The sequence below is a fragment of the Gopherus flavomarginatus genome, chromosome 2 (genome assembly GCF_025201925.1).
Source record: "Gopherus flavomarginatus isolate rGopFla2 chromosome 2, rGopFla2.mat.asm, whole genome shotgun sequence".
Lineage (NCBI taxonomy): Eukaryota > Metazoa > Chordata > Testudines > Testudinidae > Gopherus > Gopherus flavomarginatus.
The window spans coordinates 244,176,733-244,194,554 of record NC_066618.1 but is presented as its reverse complement, the minus strand read 5'-3'; the positions used below and the strand labels follow the sequence as shown (position 1 = coordinate 244,194,554).

Here is a 17,822-nt window from a genome sequence, read left to right as displayed (position 1 = left end):
GTGATGAATTCAGTAGACCCAAACATCCTTCAGTGGAACATATTTGGCTAACCTTAAACTTAACAATAAGTTAAATTCTAAGGTCCTTACCCAATGTGAATGGATAAGAGTAGAAACTGAGTGAAAAGTTAGTAAGCGCTATAGACTCTGGCTCCCAAGAATCATAGGAACATACTGCTTCCACATTTTCTTTCAGGTATTTCCCTAATGCTGTCCTCCTGAGGCACCATGGGATTACAACTGTGAAAAACAGCAATAACTTTGTTGTAAACCAAACACACATACCTGTGTATAATGAGTGCAAACAGGACCAGAACATCTGTAAGGACAATAGGGATTGCATTCCTGAGGATAAGGGTAGGTGAAGTCTTTCACTTCATCATACCATGCTTGGATATGAAATGTTGGAGGCCTGTATCTATAAAAAATGACAATGTTTAATAAAATTATAACCACTGTAGAACAACCCTGAAAAAAAAGTATCTTTCATCACTCTAATTTTAAATAAGAAATAGATGTCCTTATGATTTAAAATTGTTTGAGATAAAATGGTATTTTAAACTACCTTCCCCAATGTGCCCCCAAATTCTGGCCAATTGATGGAAGAAGGCTTGCAGGTCCATGATCCCACAGACAAGTTTCAGCCCAAGATTCTGCAGATCTCTCCAACTCTACATCCCACACCTACGGTTCAAGAGGGAAAAAAGAGATAGGCATGACCTAAGATATACTTTCTGGCTATTTCATGTATTTGAAAAGAATCTCACCAAAACTATATATATTTTTTTAAGTTTCTTGTTTTTCAATTAAAAAGGCAGCTTTAAATAGCTTATCCCCCATTTGGGTTATGTAAGAAAAAACTTCTTTATAAAACCATGATGTAATAGAAATATTTTCACAATATTAAAAAATGTTTTTCCGCTCATTTAAATTTCAGCAGTGTTGTCCAGTGCAGGAAAAAGAAACTATGAAAGTGACAAGCTCAGTTCAACTTTCCTAGGCTGAATCATATTTTCTGTTTTGTGAGATTTCTTGTATAGTAGAAGGCACAATTCTTAGCCAAAAGGGTATTATCCAACACACTTTCAGCATGAGGGGTTCCCCCCAACAATCCAATAGTTTATCTGAAATGAAAGGTTTTTCTCCTTCTTTTTCACAATCAGCTTTCGTAGAAATAACATAAAATGCGAACATCTACTTGAGGAACAGCGCAAGCTTCCAGAATGTAAACAAAATGACTGTCTTGGCTGTATGGTTAGACTGGTAAAATAGGTTATGTTCAGCATGTGAAGCAATTCACTATGCCACCAAGTGAAAAATATTTCCGTCTATTCCAAAGTGTTTTAGAAAAGTAAAATAAACTGATGTATGAATTATGGTCTGTTTATCACAATGTCCTTTAGAAACAATTGTTGGAGTAAGCTTATTGCTGAGAGGTAAACAGAAACTTGGAAGTTTCCCTCTCCTTTCAATCATATGTGAAAACCCACCTTTTCACTGATGCACATCACCAGTAGAGACCACATCTTACTATGTTTGTATTGTCTGTACTGCACTAACCATGCAATATTAATTTTAGAAAAGGCTTTTATCAAAGTTGAGCAGGTATCTCTTTTTTTAGTTCAAGCACCCTATTAATGCTGCCTGACTTCTTCTATTTCTTAACTGGTAGTTATAGAAGCTGCTTCCAAATATTTGAAAAGTTATCTTGGATTCACTGGAGCTGAAATTACTCAGGTTGGCAAACTGGAGTATTTCTGGGAAGTAAATAGGTTTGTTGATTGAAAACAAAGTTATTCCTTTGTATGTTCAGTCTAGTAGCTCCTTAAAAATGAGTTTGTGTTATCAAAAAAAAAATTGTTCAGTGCTTCCTAACCCCACTTCCCGTGCAAAAGCTGAAGTTGCTATCTAAAATCTATAGCAGAGCTAAAAATTGAAAACTCTAAGCTAGAGCTGAAGAATATAGAAGAGTCTGGTTACTATGGTTACAGCCAGATCTGCAACATCATAGGAAGATATGACATGTTCCATGAAATTCAGCCAAATTTCTTGAGTCATATTATATCTTCAGTCAATGTTTCATTATCATCATATCTTCCTGTGATGTTGCAGATCTGGTTGTTTGCAACCTTAGTAACCAGAAACTTATTGTAAGTTCAGTGTGCCTTTGCTTATGCAAACATTTTACCAAGAAGTTTAGAGACTTTAACTTTTATCTCCCCTTTCCAGTCTCTGAATACTGTCTCTCAGAGTACAAAAACTTCTTTCAAGAAGTCTAACACAGTGGCTTCTATCTTGTCTTTAACCATCATCACCATCAGGAATCTTTCAAAGTTGCGTAAGATTGTCTTGTCTTTTATGCATTGTCAATTTCAAATTATCAGTGGGTCTGCTGATGACTGACAAGGCCTATTCTGGAGCCGCAGACGCTGCCACATTGCAGACATGTGTTTCTGAGCAGGGAGGGTGAACGTGGGGCATTGGTTTGGGCCAGAGCACGTTCTGTCACTTCCATTTTTCTGGTACATGTAATCACATCTGATTCTCAAAGAAGTGAGTTTCTCCATTATTATCGATCCTGGATTATACGTTCCCACAAGTTGATATCAACGTTGCATTTCCTCATATTAGCCTTGAGAATGTCCCTGTAGCATTTTTTCTGCTCCTCTAGCACATTTGCCTTGGCTGAGGTGAAAGTAGAAGATTACAGAGAATTAGCTCTTTTAATCATGCCATATAAATCAATAGCAGTACAGTTTATGTAGCATTCTGAGATGGCAGCATGACTTGGTAATGCTGCATCTTAAAAGTCACTACACTGTGCTTTTGCTATGTGCATTGTGACAATGCTACTCCATTCAAGTCTGCTCAGATTTTGCTATATTTAGATTTAGTTCAGTGAATGTGAACATGGCTGGTTCAAGCTGTTTCGTATATTTTCTGAACTCTGTGCCCAGTCCAAATTTCAATCCAAACTGCACTCTAAACAATTACCCATACGGATGGTCTTATTAAGTAGATTTTAGGGATGTGCTTTACATTAATACAAAAACAAAGTGTAATCTTCTTTCCTGCAAATCTCTATAATATTTTGTCTCCAAGGCAAACTAAGCTTAATTTTATTCTTTAAAGAACCACCCAAACTATATTAATATTCTATTCTGAAGACCTCATTATGTCTTCTTCCTTAAAAGCAATTAGTCACTCAGAAAAGAATTTTACCATCTTCCTTTTCAGACGTTTCAAATACTTTATACAGTTAATCCAAAAATCAAATTCTGATTTACTGTTAGATCTAATCTAGTTAGTCTGTTTGTGTCTGCTGGCGAGCAAGACCTAAAGCTGATGCTTAAGTGTCTTTTAATACATTTTCTGCAGAGAATGATGAAATGTATCCATCCAGAGAGCTGCAAGAACAGTCTCTGATGAAAACATTTTATTAATTGTCACTGCTGATGACAGATGAACAACTGTACTCCCGGGCACTGTTGAGATTGGATAGTCTTCAAAAAGTTTCTGAAATGTTTCCATTTTTCAAAATGCTTTCTGGCCAGAAGGTATAGTGTAGTGTTCTCATCTCTTCTTTGTCCACATTAAAATATACTCTCTATATTACACCAAAAATAGGAATGTACAATTCTTCCTGCTCTTAGGCTACATCTTCAGCTGCAGTTGAGAAACACTCTGCATGGCTGAGTAGAGCTGGTGCAAAGAAGGCCTGTGCAGACTCCCAATCTTAGAACAGCTCTCTCCTGCTCTAGGCTCCTGGATTCAGTTGCTCTAACTTGCACCAGCTGTCAATGGACTCAAGGAAACATTCAAGTAGCTGTGGATTACTGAGGTTCAGGGATGCCTTAGGCGTGCCCCTCAGCCACAGCCCATACTGCAGCAGCAGAAGAGTAGTGGTTTATGAGCCATTGTAGGAGCTCTGTTCCAACTGAAGATCCATCTATGCATGTGAGATCCTCTAGGGCCTAGGTCTACAGGGTTAGGGCTGATCTGTTGTGGCAGAGCAGCTGAGAACAGCCAGAGTGCGTCATAGGATTGGGGCCTCAAAGTTTCATAATGGGACACATTCTGAGGACTATTGATACATAACTACTCTAGGTTTTAATGTTGCAGAGGTTAAAGCTGTGGCCTTGGGGTAATCCCTAAATTATGGTTTTTATATTAGCAGATGGTGCCTCCAACTGGACATCTCCAGGAAAACAAACAAACTGCACAATATAAGGGGAACACCACAATTCTGTAGTCAGACTGGGATTTTGAAGTTATCAAATGGTATATGCCACAAAGTGGCACATTTATTAGATACAGGCAGAGAGGATGAGGAACTTAGATTGGGAGGTTAAAAAAATATTCAGCAAATAAAACAGACAAACAAGAAGTCACTTAGAACAATCTAGAGCCAATGTTACTGAGTTTATAGTGGCCCCATACTCCATTTACAAATAGAAAAAACTCAAAGAATCCCTCCACTTTGGTGCCCAGTGTCTCTGCTGCTTAGGTTGCTTTGTTGGAGTGTCTATAACTCAGGTGGGATTTTTACACAGGGTTTCTCCTTCAGGGGTGTGGCAGCACTAGCAGTAAAAGTGAGCAAGGCACAGTTGTGTAGGGGCTGTGACAGTATGGTTTCTCTCTTGGGTTTCCCTCTGCATCTCCTAGTCTGGAGAATTCTCTCTTTAAGATGGATGCCAGGAAATGATATCATCACCCTTCTTTGGCCCTTCCTTCTCTACCTACAAAAAAGGACTGTCACACAAGAGAAGCTCAAAGAGTCTTCAGTTCCTGATACAGTACATACTAGCAGCTGAGGAGAGGTCAAGGTGACAACAGAGTTGAGCTGGTCAAAAATTGTTGGTTTTTGACAAAAATATAGACGTTCATCTAAATGAAAAATTTAATGGAGAGCGTCTTCTCTCAAAGAGATACAATTTTGCATAACAACAAATGCTAAAAAACTGAAATAAGTTGTTTTTAGCAGTTTCTAGCTAAAAATGTTCAACTTTGAGTTCTTTTGATAAAAAGTAAAAATCTTCTACAGGAAAAAAAATCCAACCAGCTCTAAGTGAGAGGAAACGCAAGTTACATTTAATTTTTTATTCTTTATTCTTTTCTCAAGCAAGTTAATTGGAGTCAGGACATCAGCATTTGGCACAATAAAATAAACCCCTTTAACCTGTTTGATAAATTATATAATCCAATTATCAAATAATGTTTTATAATAGCTCTGATAACTTCTGTTACTTGTAAAACTTTGTAGAAAGAATTTGATGCCTAAAGTTCAGGCATTTTCATTACAATGCATTTGCAAAACATTTGAGTTTCTTAATAGCTCATAGCAACTATCTCAAAAATCAGATAATCCGTATCAACATTGAGAAGATCTATGAAAAATGTGTAATGAAAATTCCAGAAATTACTACACTCATTTAGTTTTGAATTCCTTTTTATAAAAAGAATAGGGTATAAAACACATCTTTGTTAATCAACTGCTTAACTGATTACCTGTGCCACCTTTCTTAAGGTTCTTTTAATTTCAATTGCATAACTAAAGAAAAAGGATGCAATAGTTTAAACTAATTTTATAGAGTTTATTAAATGTCTGTAACAATAGCAACTAACAACATAGGATATAAAAAGGAAAAATGGTATTTGACTATGCTTTGGCTAACACTAACCAGAAAATTGGTTGATATAATCATTCACGTTTCAGAATCAAATTACACAATCACAACAGAAAATAACATATACTCAATTGCTATCTTGGGTAGGTGACTTTGTTTAGATTTTGATTAAGAGTCACTCAGAATAGGACCTCACTTGTGCCAACTGATGATCAACTTCAGTGTTGCTGACACAAAGGAAAAACAATCCAAAGCTAGATCACAACACATTTTGATCAATTACTTACATGTCAGTTCACCAAGTTGTTCTTCCCAATCTATAGTAATCAACCCTTTTAACCTATTTCCTAAGGAGTAAGATTAGCCCAGGATCTGACTGAAATTCCTAACTACCTCAAATAAACTCCGACATTTATAACAGACTATACAGAATGGGTGCAGAACAAGAAGCTTGCTCATTTGGTCTCATTTTATGTCTGGGTACACCTAGAACTTGAAAGGCAGTACAAAACCATAACCAATGGTAGACAAAATGTACAGTTTTACAATCTTACTTAACAGTAACTTGTTCAGTTTTAAAGCTAGTTTACAACCATCTTAACTAGAACCTGTTCCAGTATCTTTATAGCACATGCAAAAGCATGTTTACTTCCTTACTAATTAGGTACTCCATTTCTGTAAGTGGTCAACTGACTAATTTGGATCATCACCCAAGAGAAAGTCTATGTGACTTATCATCAGATCTTTACTCAGCTGCCAACCTTAAGCTTAGTTATTGTTCACGGCAGGTGTCGACAATGAAAACAGGTTCAAAGAAGGATGGATATGACCATCATAATCTTTTAGCGATGTGATAGGAGGCAAAATGAAATGCTGGAAAATAGAAAGAGAAACAGTTAAAGGTGCTTATCCAAGACAGGTAATTGATTTCATTAGGAGGACTCCACCAGTGACTAGCCCATGACCTCAGTCTTCTGTCTTAACAAGTGTCTTCTGTTTTCAGGAAGCAATGTGCTAAAGGAGACAAGTCACTTTATCATATTTCTTGGTTCTTACCCAACTTGGTTTCTCTTCTTGAAAGTGCTGGCATGGACCAATCAGATAGTGTCCAATACTTCTTGCTAACATTTGAAACATTCAGTGAAAATGAAAGTCATCCTCTCTCACCATCCAATTACGAAACAGGACATCAGCTTTTGAGTTCTTGAAACTGTGACTGGAATTTTCCAGTCTCTGTGAGAAACACCTTGTCACACCAGTTTATGTAAGATAATCAGTTAGGCTTTAAGTGTTGGTACAATCATCTTGGGACATACCTTGAACAGCGGCTGGCTTGCTTGGGTCAGCAATTTACCTCCCCAAGTTGCTTTCCGTGGGCCTCTTTGTGGAGCATACCTCAGCCAATTTTGCAGTTATTTTTGCTGAACTTGCAGTTTCTCCATCAACACTATGCTAGCTGATGAACTGTCCAGTTTAACATTCATATAATGTATACAAATTTCTCCATATTCTTTGATGCCCTTTAAACTTGTTTTAACAGTCCATTATACAATGCAAAGTCACTTCAAGAACTGTTGTTCTCCAGCAAGCCAGAACAGCTGGATAAACCTTCCACCTATGATCTCCTTGTTTTAACATCAGTGGTAGAATCTTAGTATGTATGGATGAGCTGAGTCCATATATTATTAATAAAACAGTTAAATTTCTGATTATTACACTCTGTGGTCAAATGTCCTTATACACACATTATTTGGCTTCAGTTCTTTTATTTACCGCCTCTTTCAACACAAGTGTATTTCACTAACTTAATAGCAAAAACACACTTGATTGCAAACATTAGCCTTACTTCTTCACTTTATCACTTAAACTAAAAAAGCACAATATAAATGCAATCTCTTTCTTTCTTCACCGGTTTGCCTGTAAGGTCATTAAAATTTACAATATTTTGTCCAAAGCTGTATCACTTATAGCTGATTTCCCTTTTATACACATTTTAATTATAAAATTAAATTCTATCAAGTTGCCCATTTTACTGCTGTATCTGGCACATCATATAATATCAATGTTTGATATTAATTTAATATGATTTTAATTCATTCATTGACACGATAAAAGAGGAAATGAGCTGTCCTGATGAAAAGTCATGACTAAAATGTATATTAAAAGAATATGCAATTGTTTGGCAGATAATCATTTTTGAAGTGAAACTTGTTCATAAAGAAAATGTAAGTGGCACTGAGCTGTGGAAATATCTGGAGCCAACTAGAAAGCAGAGAGACTATGCATATAGACTTTGCTTCTGCAGCAAATAATGCCAAATTCCTTATCGTCTTCCCCTCCAAACACACACACCACTCATAAAGTTACTCCAGAGCATTCAGGAGTTCAAGTAATTCTCCTCTGTGATTTTTATGGAAGAAGGCCTCGGCCATCTGCTTCCATAGTGCTCCCATTTAAAATAAGTATTATAATATAACCCGCACATGATAAGTGGTCTGTGGGGATTGAACCTAAGTACCAAAAGCATCTGACTCTACCATCTGAGTTGAAAATTGACACTTTTATTCTCTGTGTGGACCAACCAGTAGAAGAGGACAGTGCACTTAGCTACCATAGCACATTGACAGAGAAGTATGGCGATTTTCTTGTCTATCAGATGGTTTCATTCGGTTAATGGATTCTTTTGGAAAGGAGAGAGGGGGGAATTGTGGAGAAAAGGGTGAGCAATACATTAAGACCATGGACCCTTCCTAGCTGAAACTGTGTTCTTGACATCAGGCAGAGCTATCTATCTACAGTGCACTGAAAAATTACCTCTACTTCTCCATCAAAACAAAAAAGATTAATAGGAAGGTGTTTTTTATTTAATTTATTCTTGCTCTGGGCACTTTACATCAATTTCACATAAAATTATATTTTACATGGACATATTATTACACATTCAGTGAAGTTAATAAAATTATCCAGAAAACATAAGAGAACTAAGCTTCTTAATAACAGTATCTATTGTCAATCTTTCTCTCATTATTCCACCACCTCCCTATATAACAGAAATAAGAGTTACAAGCAGGAAACTTAATACAAATTAACTAAAGATGTGAATGTGAAGTAGATTAGGTCCCTGTGAAGAGATGTTCATAAGAATTAAAGTGGTCTAAATTTGGTTTAGCTTAATTCACTCTGGAATTGAATTAAATTAAATGAAACTGAATTAAGGCCGCTTTACTTCTGAATGAGGGTTTCCACATAGGGCTTTAATGCAGTTTAACTAATACACTTCAAATTCACACCTTTAGTTAATTCAGATTGAATTTTCTTGGGTGTCCCCCTGTAGACAAACCTTCACATATTTTTTTTTCTCTGGTTCATATCAGAACTCATATGGCATACAGGAAGAAGACAATCATTATACTGACTCAGGCCAGGTCTACACTAGGAATAACATCGATATAGCTATGTTTCTCAGGGATGTGAAAAATCCACACGCTGAAAAGACCACACAGGATCTTGTTCTTACACCTGTCTGGACAAGGCTCTTTTTAAGTGGATAAATATATATATTGGTTTGGGGGTTAATCAGAAAAACATAGCCTGCAAAGTTGCTGGTGGCTATTGATGCAAAGTCTACTTTAATAATAGGTCTGCAAAGAGAATACAAAGCTCAAAAATGTATATGACTGCAATGCATGAGAGCTCATCCTCAGAGTGGCATGCTTCTATGGAAATCAATTGTGTGAAGCAACTTCTCTATTCAAAATTAAGGTATTAGGAATATCAATTTAATCAGACTCTTGAGCTGGACCTTCAAAGCTTGTTAATAGTGAATGGATAGCTTGTCAAATTTTGCTTTTGTCTTTGATTAACATGAACCAAAATCCAGGTTCTGTTGAAGTCTATGGGAATTTTGCCATTGATTTCAATAGCATCAGGCGGATAAAAGGAGCACCTTTTCATTACTACTATTCAGAACTCAAGACAATGAATTTTAAAACCAACTGATGTAACTGAGAGGACAGGTGTTAAAAGAGGATTGGACTTTAAAAATTAATTTCCAGAAGTTGGGACAGAGTTATTCAGCAATCCCAGTCAATCAGTTACCTGCTGGTCTAAAGTCTAGGAGACCAAGCATTCAAGCTCTAACACTCTTAACATCGCCCTGGCTCAATATTCAACAATGAACTGTAATCATGACTCTCTTCACAGCAACTATTCTAAAGTCTGGCAGCTGTGTATGCCGCCACTTGTTTTCATTTCTTCCTGTTGCTACCATGTGCTCACTGTTAAGATAAGTTCCTGTCTGCATCCTAAAAACTTGCCCATACCGGTATTGCCCTGGCCTCTTCCTTTGTCATTCAGTGTTAAACGCATTCTGAACTATATGCATTTCCTCACCTTTTGGGGGCGAAGCCAGACTTTCAGGCACCTGCTACCCTACTTGGTGTAAACTTTGCTTATACCAATCAGAAACGAACACACACAGTTTTTGGGCCCCGTCCCCTATGACACTTCTATGATGTCACAGTGGGTATTTTAGGCTGGTCTGCTATGTGCAGGCAGAAGAGGAGAAAGAAAAACGAATCCTGTGTACCTTGTGCACACCCGTAACCGAGCCTGATCACCTCAAAGCCTCTCTCAGCTCATGTGTTTTAAGCAGAGTTTCTACGTTTGCTGGTCGTTATGAGTTAGTTTGTATTCGTAAGTATTGGTTATTACTAAATGCTGCATCTGTGTTTATAAATATTGTTTACTGCATCTTTGTTTATAAATATTGTTTAATAGTAAATACTTTAGCCATTGTATGTTTTAAGTTCCATTAACCCTATTAGCTAATCATACGCTGCTCCCCTACCCCTTGTAACTATCCCCAATAAAACTTTAAATTAATTAATTTTAGTTGCGTGCGTGCCTGCAGTTTGCATCGTGACCCATACCCTCCTTGCATCCCTTACCTATACAGTCTATTGCCACGTGCAGCCTGGTAAATAACAGGTCTGCATTTTTCTTTCGCCCCTAAAAGTGCGTGGCAATCTACACTCACATATCTGTATAGGGCAGCCAGTGCTTAATTTGTGTCAGGGCTTGTCAGGGCTGACCCCAGCACCTCTAGGTTCAGCAGTTCAGAGCCCCAGTACATCTGAGCTTGCTGCATCAGTTATGAATGTAAAAAATTGCTTGAACCCCAGCATGTAATTGCTTGAGCTCCGGAACCTCTTTCATTACATATTAAGCACTGAGGGCATCCTTTTTGTAGGCCAATGGGCAGAATCCCCAGCCAAAGAAGATGAATAATACTGACCAGTGGCAGAGTTTCAATCCCTTTCCTTAGGGCTTGCTTTTATCGATTTATAAAAAAGGAGTTCCAAAACAAACAAACAAAGACACTTAGAACAATGGGTCCTAAATGCCAGAGAACTTTCCAGCTTTTTAGTCAGCTGAGAGAAGAAGAAAAAAAACCAAACATACCCTTCTTCCTAAGGAACCATTTACACAGCCACTTTTCCTTTGCAGTTATGCCCTCATCTTCGATCACCCATGTGACAAGCAGGGATCTGAGTTAATCTTTCATGCGCTAGAACTGTGCAGCATCTCTCTACCTTGTAACACCTTCAAACAGCATCCCAAAGCACTTTCTAGTGGGAGGGAGAATACCAAAATAACACTTTACATAGCTAGATAGAAATTCACATACTCTGGATAATGAAAAAAGGCATAAAACAGTGTATTGAAGGCTGAGGTGTTTAATGCCTGTTTTGCTTCAGTCTTCACTAAAAAGACAGCTGGTGATCAGACATTCAATTCAATTAATATTATCAACCACGGTAAAGGAACACAAGCCAAAATAAGGAAAAAATAGGTTAAAGAATATTTAGATAAGTTAGATGTATTAAACTCTGCAAGACTTGATTAAATTCACCCTAGGGTAATGAGGAGCTAGCAGAAGCAATCTAGAATAATGGGGTATGCAGTCTTGCTGACACGGATCTGGGAGCTAAAGCATATCACACATTGAATTTGAGTCAACAACATGATAGAGTAGCAAAAAAAAAGGCAAATGTCATTCTGGGGTGCATTAACAGGAGCATCATATGTCAAAGACAGGAGATAATTCTTCCACTGTAGAGCACTGGTGAGGCCTCAGCTGGAATATTGTGTCTAATTGTGGGCACCACACTTTAGGAAAGATGTGGACAAACTAGGGAGTGGCCAGAGGAGAGCAACAAAAATGATCAAAGGTTCAGAAAACCTGACCTATGAGGAAAGGTTAAAAAAAAAGGGGGGAGGCAATGTTTAGTCTTGAGAAAAGAAGACTTGAGTCTTGAGATAAGTGCTCAACTGTATTAAGGGCTGTTAAAAGAGGATTGTGATCAATTGTTCTTCACATCCACTGAAGGTAGTAGTGGGCTTAAATCTGCAGCAAGGCAGATTTAAATGAGATATTAGGAAAAGCTTTGTAACTATATGAATTGTTAAGCACTGGAGCAGGCTTCCAAAGGAGTCAAATCCCTGTCACTGGAGGGTTTTAAAGAACGGGTTGGACAAACACCTGTCAGGGACGGTCTAGATGATACTTAGTCCTGCCTCAGTGCGGGAGCTGGACATGATAACCTCAAAGTCCTTCCAGCCTTAGATTTCTGTGATTCTATGGAAGTAAATTTAAACTTCCTAAAGATGGAAATAAGTACAGTGAGTTCCACTGAAAGTAAACATTTACCATGGCATGGTATAAATATCTCACAGTGGTATACATTCTAAATATTGGGAGTAGAGTTGTAACAAAAATACCATGGTACAGTATGGTATTTAAGTTTTAATAGCTTCCACTGTATTCTTTAAGACTAATTACATTGAGAAAGGAAAAAAGGAAGGATGAAGTATTGGATGAAAAATACCATGGTCAAATAAGCCAAAAATAAATAAAAATCAGCAGCTTGGCACCAGCATATTATGCTAGTAAGAAAGACAAGGTGCCCAGAGACTCACTTTATGATGACTATATGTTCCATGTAATAAGTTGAATTTCATTGCACATCCCATCCAAAGTTCTCAAACCACTTTACAGACACTTAATCCTCTCAATATCATTTCAATACAGGTAAAAATTATTATATTGTTTAATACAGAGGAGTACACTGACACAAATAGTTAAGATCAAATTCTCCAATGTGGATGACTGAAGTTAGACATCTAAATTCATATTTAGACACCTGAGAGAAATCAATGCAAAGTTGTGATGCTCAGTACCTCTGAAAATCAGGTCACTATTTAAATAGTTAAATATGAATCTAGCTCCTGAATTTAGCCATGACAACTTTGGTCTTAGTGTCTTACTTAAGGCCACACAGATAGTGACAGAAGTTGGGATCAAATACTCCATTTCTTCTCCAACCATTACATAACCCTTCTTCCAAAATACGAAAACAACTATACCACCCTAAAGACTACCAGTTCCATTATTAATCATCAAGCATATTTAGGATAATAAAAAAGAGGGAAGAGATGACATTATTATACTTTCCCTTACTGAGGAAAGTATGAATCCATTTTCTGCTATAGCACTGAAAACTAACTGGAAGGAAAGTGGCAAGAACTTTGTCATATTCCAGTTGTGACAGACTGATGTTTATAAAACTTTCTAAAAAGATCCCTACACAGACCCAGAAGCTTCAGCTACTCTTTTGGAAAAAAGAGTAGAAAGCAGGAAAAACTGTGGCTTTTCGCTGGAAGCAGCAGAGTGCTCTGAAGCCAAAAATATTGTTCCTGAACACTGAGTAAACCACACCAATTTCTGAAGCAACCCTGTATTACAGTTTCATGTGTTTGCAGTTTTGGTTTTAGAAGAGTCAAAAACACAAATAGGAACAGCACAAATGACGAACCACATTTCATTTTCAGTGTAATCTAAATATATTAAGATCTTGCTGAAATATTCAGATTTCTAAGGTGACTTGTCTGTAATGTCAATCTTGCTGTTTGAAAACTAGATAAAAATCCACAATATTTTAAAATCATCTTATGGACTGTATATTCTAAGAGCAATAGTATTATGGAGTAGCAGAAGAACTGCATTAACTGACCTTAATTTCCCCAACACCGTCTATTGACAAAGAGTCATTTAGTCCACTTCTATTACAACTTATTCATATCTATCTATATATATATATATCCTCCTGTGTGAAGATCAGAGCCTTAAATATTCCTTTAATCACCTCCTACCACCATTACAAGCCAGTTTTTAACAACTAACTGTTACCATATAATATATCAAGAGGTGTTGTGGGAAGTAATTGCAGTGTCTCAGATACTATGGTCTGATGAATATTAGCTTTTTAATGGTGACTCCTGTAAATCTGATTTTAATACAGTAGAAATGGAATATTGGAAAGGACGATAGAATAACAAGATATGATTTAGCACCCCTATAAGAGATCTGCTTAAATATTTTCCATAAAAGCCAGAGTTGAGCAACTGTCTTCAAGTAATAGTTGCTTGCCAGGGCAAATATGGTGAGCTATTTAACAAATACTTGTCTTTCTTGTAATTGCACCCCAAAACATTGGATTTAATAACTGAAGTAAACTCAATTTATATTACAAAATGGTATTGTTTTCACAAAATATGAAAAAAGGGTTCTCATTACAGACAAAAGCTGCTTTCTTTTAGGAGTCACTTTTGGCCTCACAAGGTACTTTTACTTTGTAAAATCAAGGGTTGATGGCACCTCTTTTTGTAGATGACAGGCCAAATTCATCCATAGTATTCAGGGGAGTTTCAGTCAATGTTTCTCAATAAACAAATCTTAAATTAAATCAGATTCCCAGTCAGATAACATGGAGAAGACATGTTAGAGTTACTCAGTGTAAATCAGCAATTCTCTCTGTCTTCACTATAGATTTTACTGCTTGAGCTCTATGTTCTGCTATTGCTAATTAATAATTTTGCTAACAGTGGTGAAGGAAATGACAGATGAATTGCATCCCTCCTACTTTTGTAATTTTTCTTTTTATTTTGGTAAAGCTCTTTTAAAATTTGAAACAATAAACCAATCTGCTGCTTTCCCACTTGCAGCTTCTGTTCCTGGAGCCACTTAGTTGCTACTGGCATTACATCAAAGTCATAACATAGACTTACCCACTTGTTCACTGGGCCACTTTCAAGCTGCAGAATCCTTTGCTGAAAAATGCCAGATAGATAAGAGGATAAGTCAACGTCACAGTATTCTTTGATGCAGAGTCAGTAGCCTTTCAGCATTGGGCAAAGAAGCTGAAGCACTTCCACCAGGCTTTGAAGTGAAGCAGGAAAGTGGAAAGCCAGAAAGAAAGCAGACAAGTTCACTCTCAAAAGGGAGCTAGATTGTTTTTTTAAGTGCCCTCCAGCCACTAAAAGGATTCCACAGACAATAGTTCTCAGCTCTAAAGGAATGGGAATTGTGTTTTTTCAAGTATCCCTGTGAAGCTTTGGAAAAACTGACAAGATGACAAACAAAACAGAGACATGCCAGAGATGTTTCAGAAAGGTCTAGGAACTTAAATATGGGCATTGATACACAGAATGGAGAAATTCACCAAAGTGTGGAAGGCCAGTGAAAGTCCCTGTACACTTTCTAAGCCCCTTTTTAGTTCTTCACAATACACTAGGGTACAGAGACTGGCTCTACCACACATAGCCCTGGTCTACACTGCGAGTGGGTGGGGGAGAACCTATCTAAGTTACGCAACTTCAGCTATGTGAAAAATGTAGCTGAAGAAGATGTACTTAGATCAACTTACCGTGATGTCTTCACCGCAGTGAGTCGACTGCTGCTGCTCTCCCATCGACTCCGCCTGTGCCTCTTGTGGCGCTGGAGTACAGGAGTCGATGGGAGAGTGCTTGGGGATCGATTTATTGCGTCTAGACTAGACACGATAAATTGATCCCCGCTGGATCAATCGCTGCCCGCCAATCCGGTAGGTAGTGTAGACATACCCATACTGACACTGTAACCTGAGTGTGCTGTAAAATGGGGCTGATAAATAGTTCATCAGAGATGGGGCTGACAGGAATGGATAAGGAGGATGGGGCTACTAGATCCAGACTTATATAGACCCTCTGGCCCAAAAGAACCTTACGGTGTCTGAGTAAGGTCTTTAGCCATGATCCCAGACTGCCAACAGGTTGGTGAGCTGAATAACAGCTTACCATCACATTCACAGAACGGCTTTGTGTAGCAATGAGTCATGCTGTATTCTTAACTTCAAGGGGAATTTGCCCAAGGATTAAGTAAAAACAGAAAACTTGAGCAAGCATTTGGCCCCAAACGTGGGACTTTCAAGAACCACAAAATATCAAATGGCCATCTTTGAATTTTCTTCTTCTAAGGGGCCAGTCCTCAGATGGTAACTATGGGTATGTCTACACTACGGGATTATTCCAATTTTACATAAACTGGTTTTGTAAAACAGATTGTATAAAGTCGAGTGCACGCGGCCACACTAAGCACATTAATTCGGCGGTGTGCATCCATGTACCGAGGCTAGCGTCGATTTCTGGAGCGTTGCACTGTAGGTAGCTATCCCGTAGCTATCTCATAGTTCCCGCAGTCTTCTCTGCCCATTGGAATTCTGGGTTGAGATCCCAATGCAAAAACAGTGTTGCGGGTGCTTCTGGGTAAATGTCGTCACTCAATCCTTCCTCCGTGAAAGCAATGGCAGTCAATCATTTCGCGCCCTTTTTCCCTGGATTGCCCTGGCAGATGCCATAGCATGGCAACCATGGAGCCCGTTTTGCCTTTTGTCACTGTCACTATATGTGTACTGGATGCTGCTGACAGACATGGTACTGCAGTACTACACAGCAGCATTCATTTGCCTTTGCAAGGTAGCAGAGACAGTTACCATCCCTATTGCACCGTCTGCCATGCCATTGTAAATTGGCAATGAGATGACAGTTATCAGTCGTTCTGTACCATCTGCTGCTGTCATGGGTGCTCCTGGCTGGCCTCGCTGAGGTCGGCCGGGGGCACATGGACAAAAACGGGAATGACTCCCCAGGTCATTCCCTTCTTTATGTTTTGTCTAAAAATAGTCAGTCCTGCCTAGAATATAGGGCAAGTGTACTAGAGAATCAGAGAGCACAGCCGCACCGTGTCGGAGCCCCAGAGATCCCGCAGAAATGATAAGCGGCATGCCATTCTAGCGGGTGCCCCTGCAACAACCCCACCCGTTGCTTCCCTCCTCCTCCAACCCTCCTGGGCTACCATGGCAGTGTCCCCCCATTTGTGTGATGAAGTAATAAAGAATGCAGGAACAAGAAACTTTTTTTCTGACTTTTTAGTGAGATAAAATGATGGGGAGGAAGCCTCCCGCTGCTATGATAGTCCAGGCAGGACATTAAAGGGGGAGGGGGAGAGGAGCCCAGCCTCCTGCTGCTATGATAGTCCAGGCAGTACAGAATCTTTTCTTTAGACATGAAAGATGGGGGGCTGATGAAGCTCAGCCTCCAGTTGCTATGATGAAGATGGTTACCAGCTGTTCTGTACCATCTGCCAGGAATGTCCGGGAGTCATTCCCATTTTTACCCAGGCGCCCCTGGCCGACCTCACCGAGGCCAGCCAGGAGCACTCACGGGCTGATGATGACGATGGATAGCAGTCATATTGTACCGTCTGCCACCGGGAAGGGGATGCTGGTGCTCAGCGCTGCAGCACTCCGTCTACCAGCAGCCTGCAATAGACATAGGGTGACACTGAAAAAAGGCGAGAAATGTTTTTTTTCCGAGAAATGTTTTTTTTCCCTTTTCTTTTGGGGTGGGGGGGAAGGGTGTAAATTGACAACATATACCCTGAAACACCCGGGAAAATGTTTTTGACCTTTCAGGCATTGGGAGCTCAGCCAAGAATGCAAATGCTTTTTGGAGACAGCATGGACTGTGGGATAGCTGGAGTTCTCAGTACCCCCTCCCTCCCTCCATGAGAGTCCATTTGATTCTTTGGCTTTCCATTAGCTTGTCACACAGCACTGTGCTGTGGCCTCTGTCTATCATAGCCTGGAAATTCTTTCAAATGCTTTGTCATTTCGTCTTCTGTAACGGAGCTCTTATAGAACAGATTTGTCTCCCCATACAGTGATCAGATCCAGTATCTCCTGTACGGTCCATGCTGGAGCTCTTTTTGGATTTGGGACTGCATCACCACCCGTGCTGATCAGAGCTCCACGCTGG

At 38.8% G+C, this 17,822-nt stretch overlaps 1 protein-coding gene across 2 annotated transcripts in view; it reads right to left on the bottom strand.

Annotated features, from left to right (window-relative positions):
- Window positions 1–17,822, bottom strand: part of CRISPLD1 (cysteine rich secretory protein LCCL domain containing 1) — a 63,642-nt gene that overhangs the window by 28,827 nt on the left and 16,993 nt on the right. For both annotated transcript variants that reach the window (XM_050940997.1, XM_050940998.1), the window contains exons 3-4: window positions 566–684; window positions 286–418 (exon numbers count right to left, since the gene is read on the bottom strand). In XM_050940997.1, coding sequence (XP_050796954.1) covers window positions 286–418; window positions 566–684 — 252 coding nt within the window. The remainder of the gene's footprint in view (window positions 1–285; window positions 419–565; window positions 685–17,822) is intronic.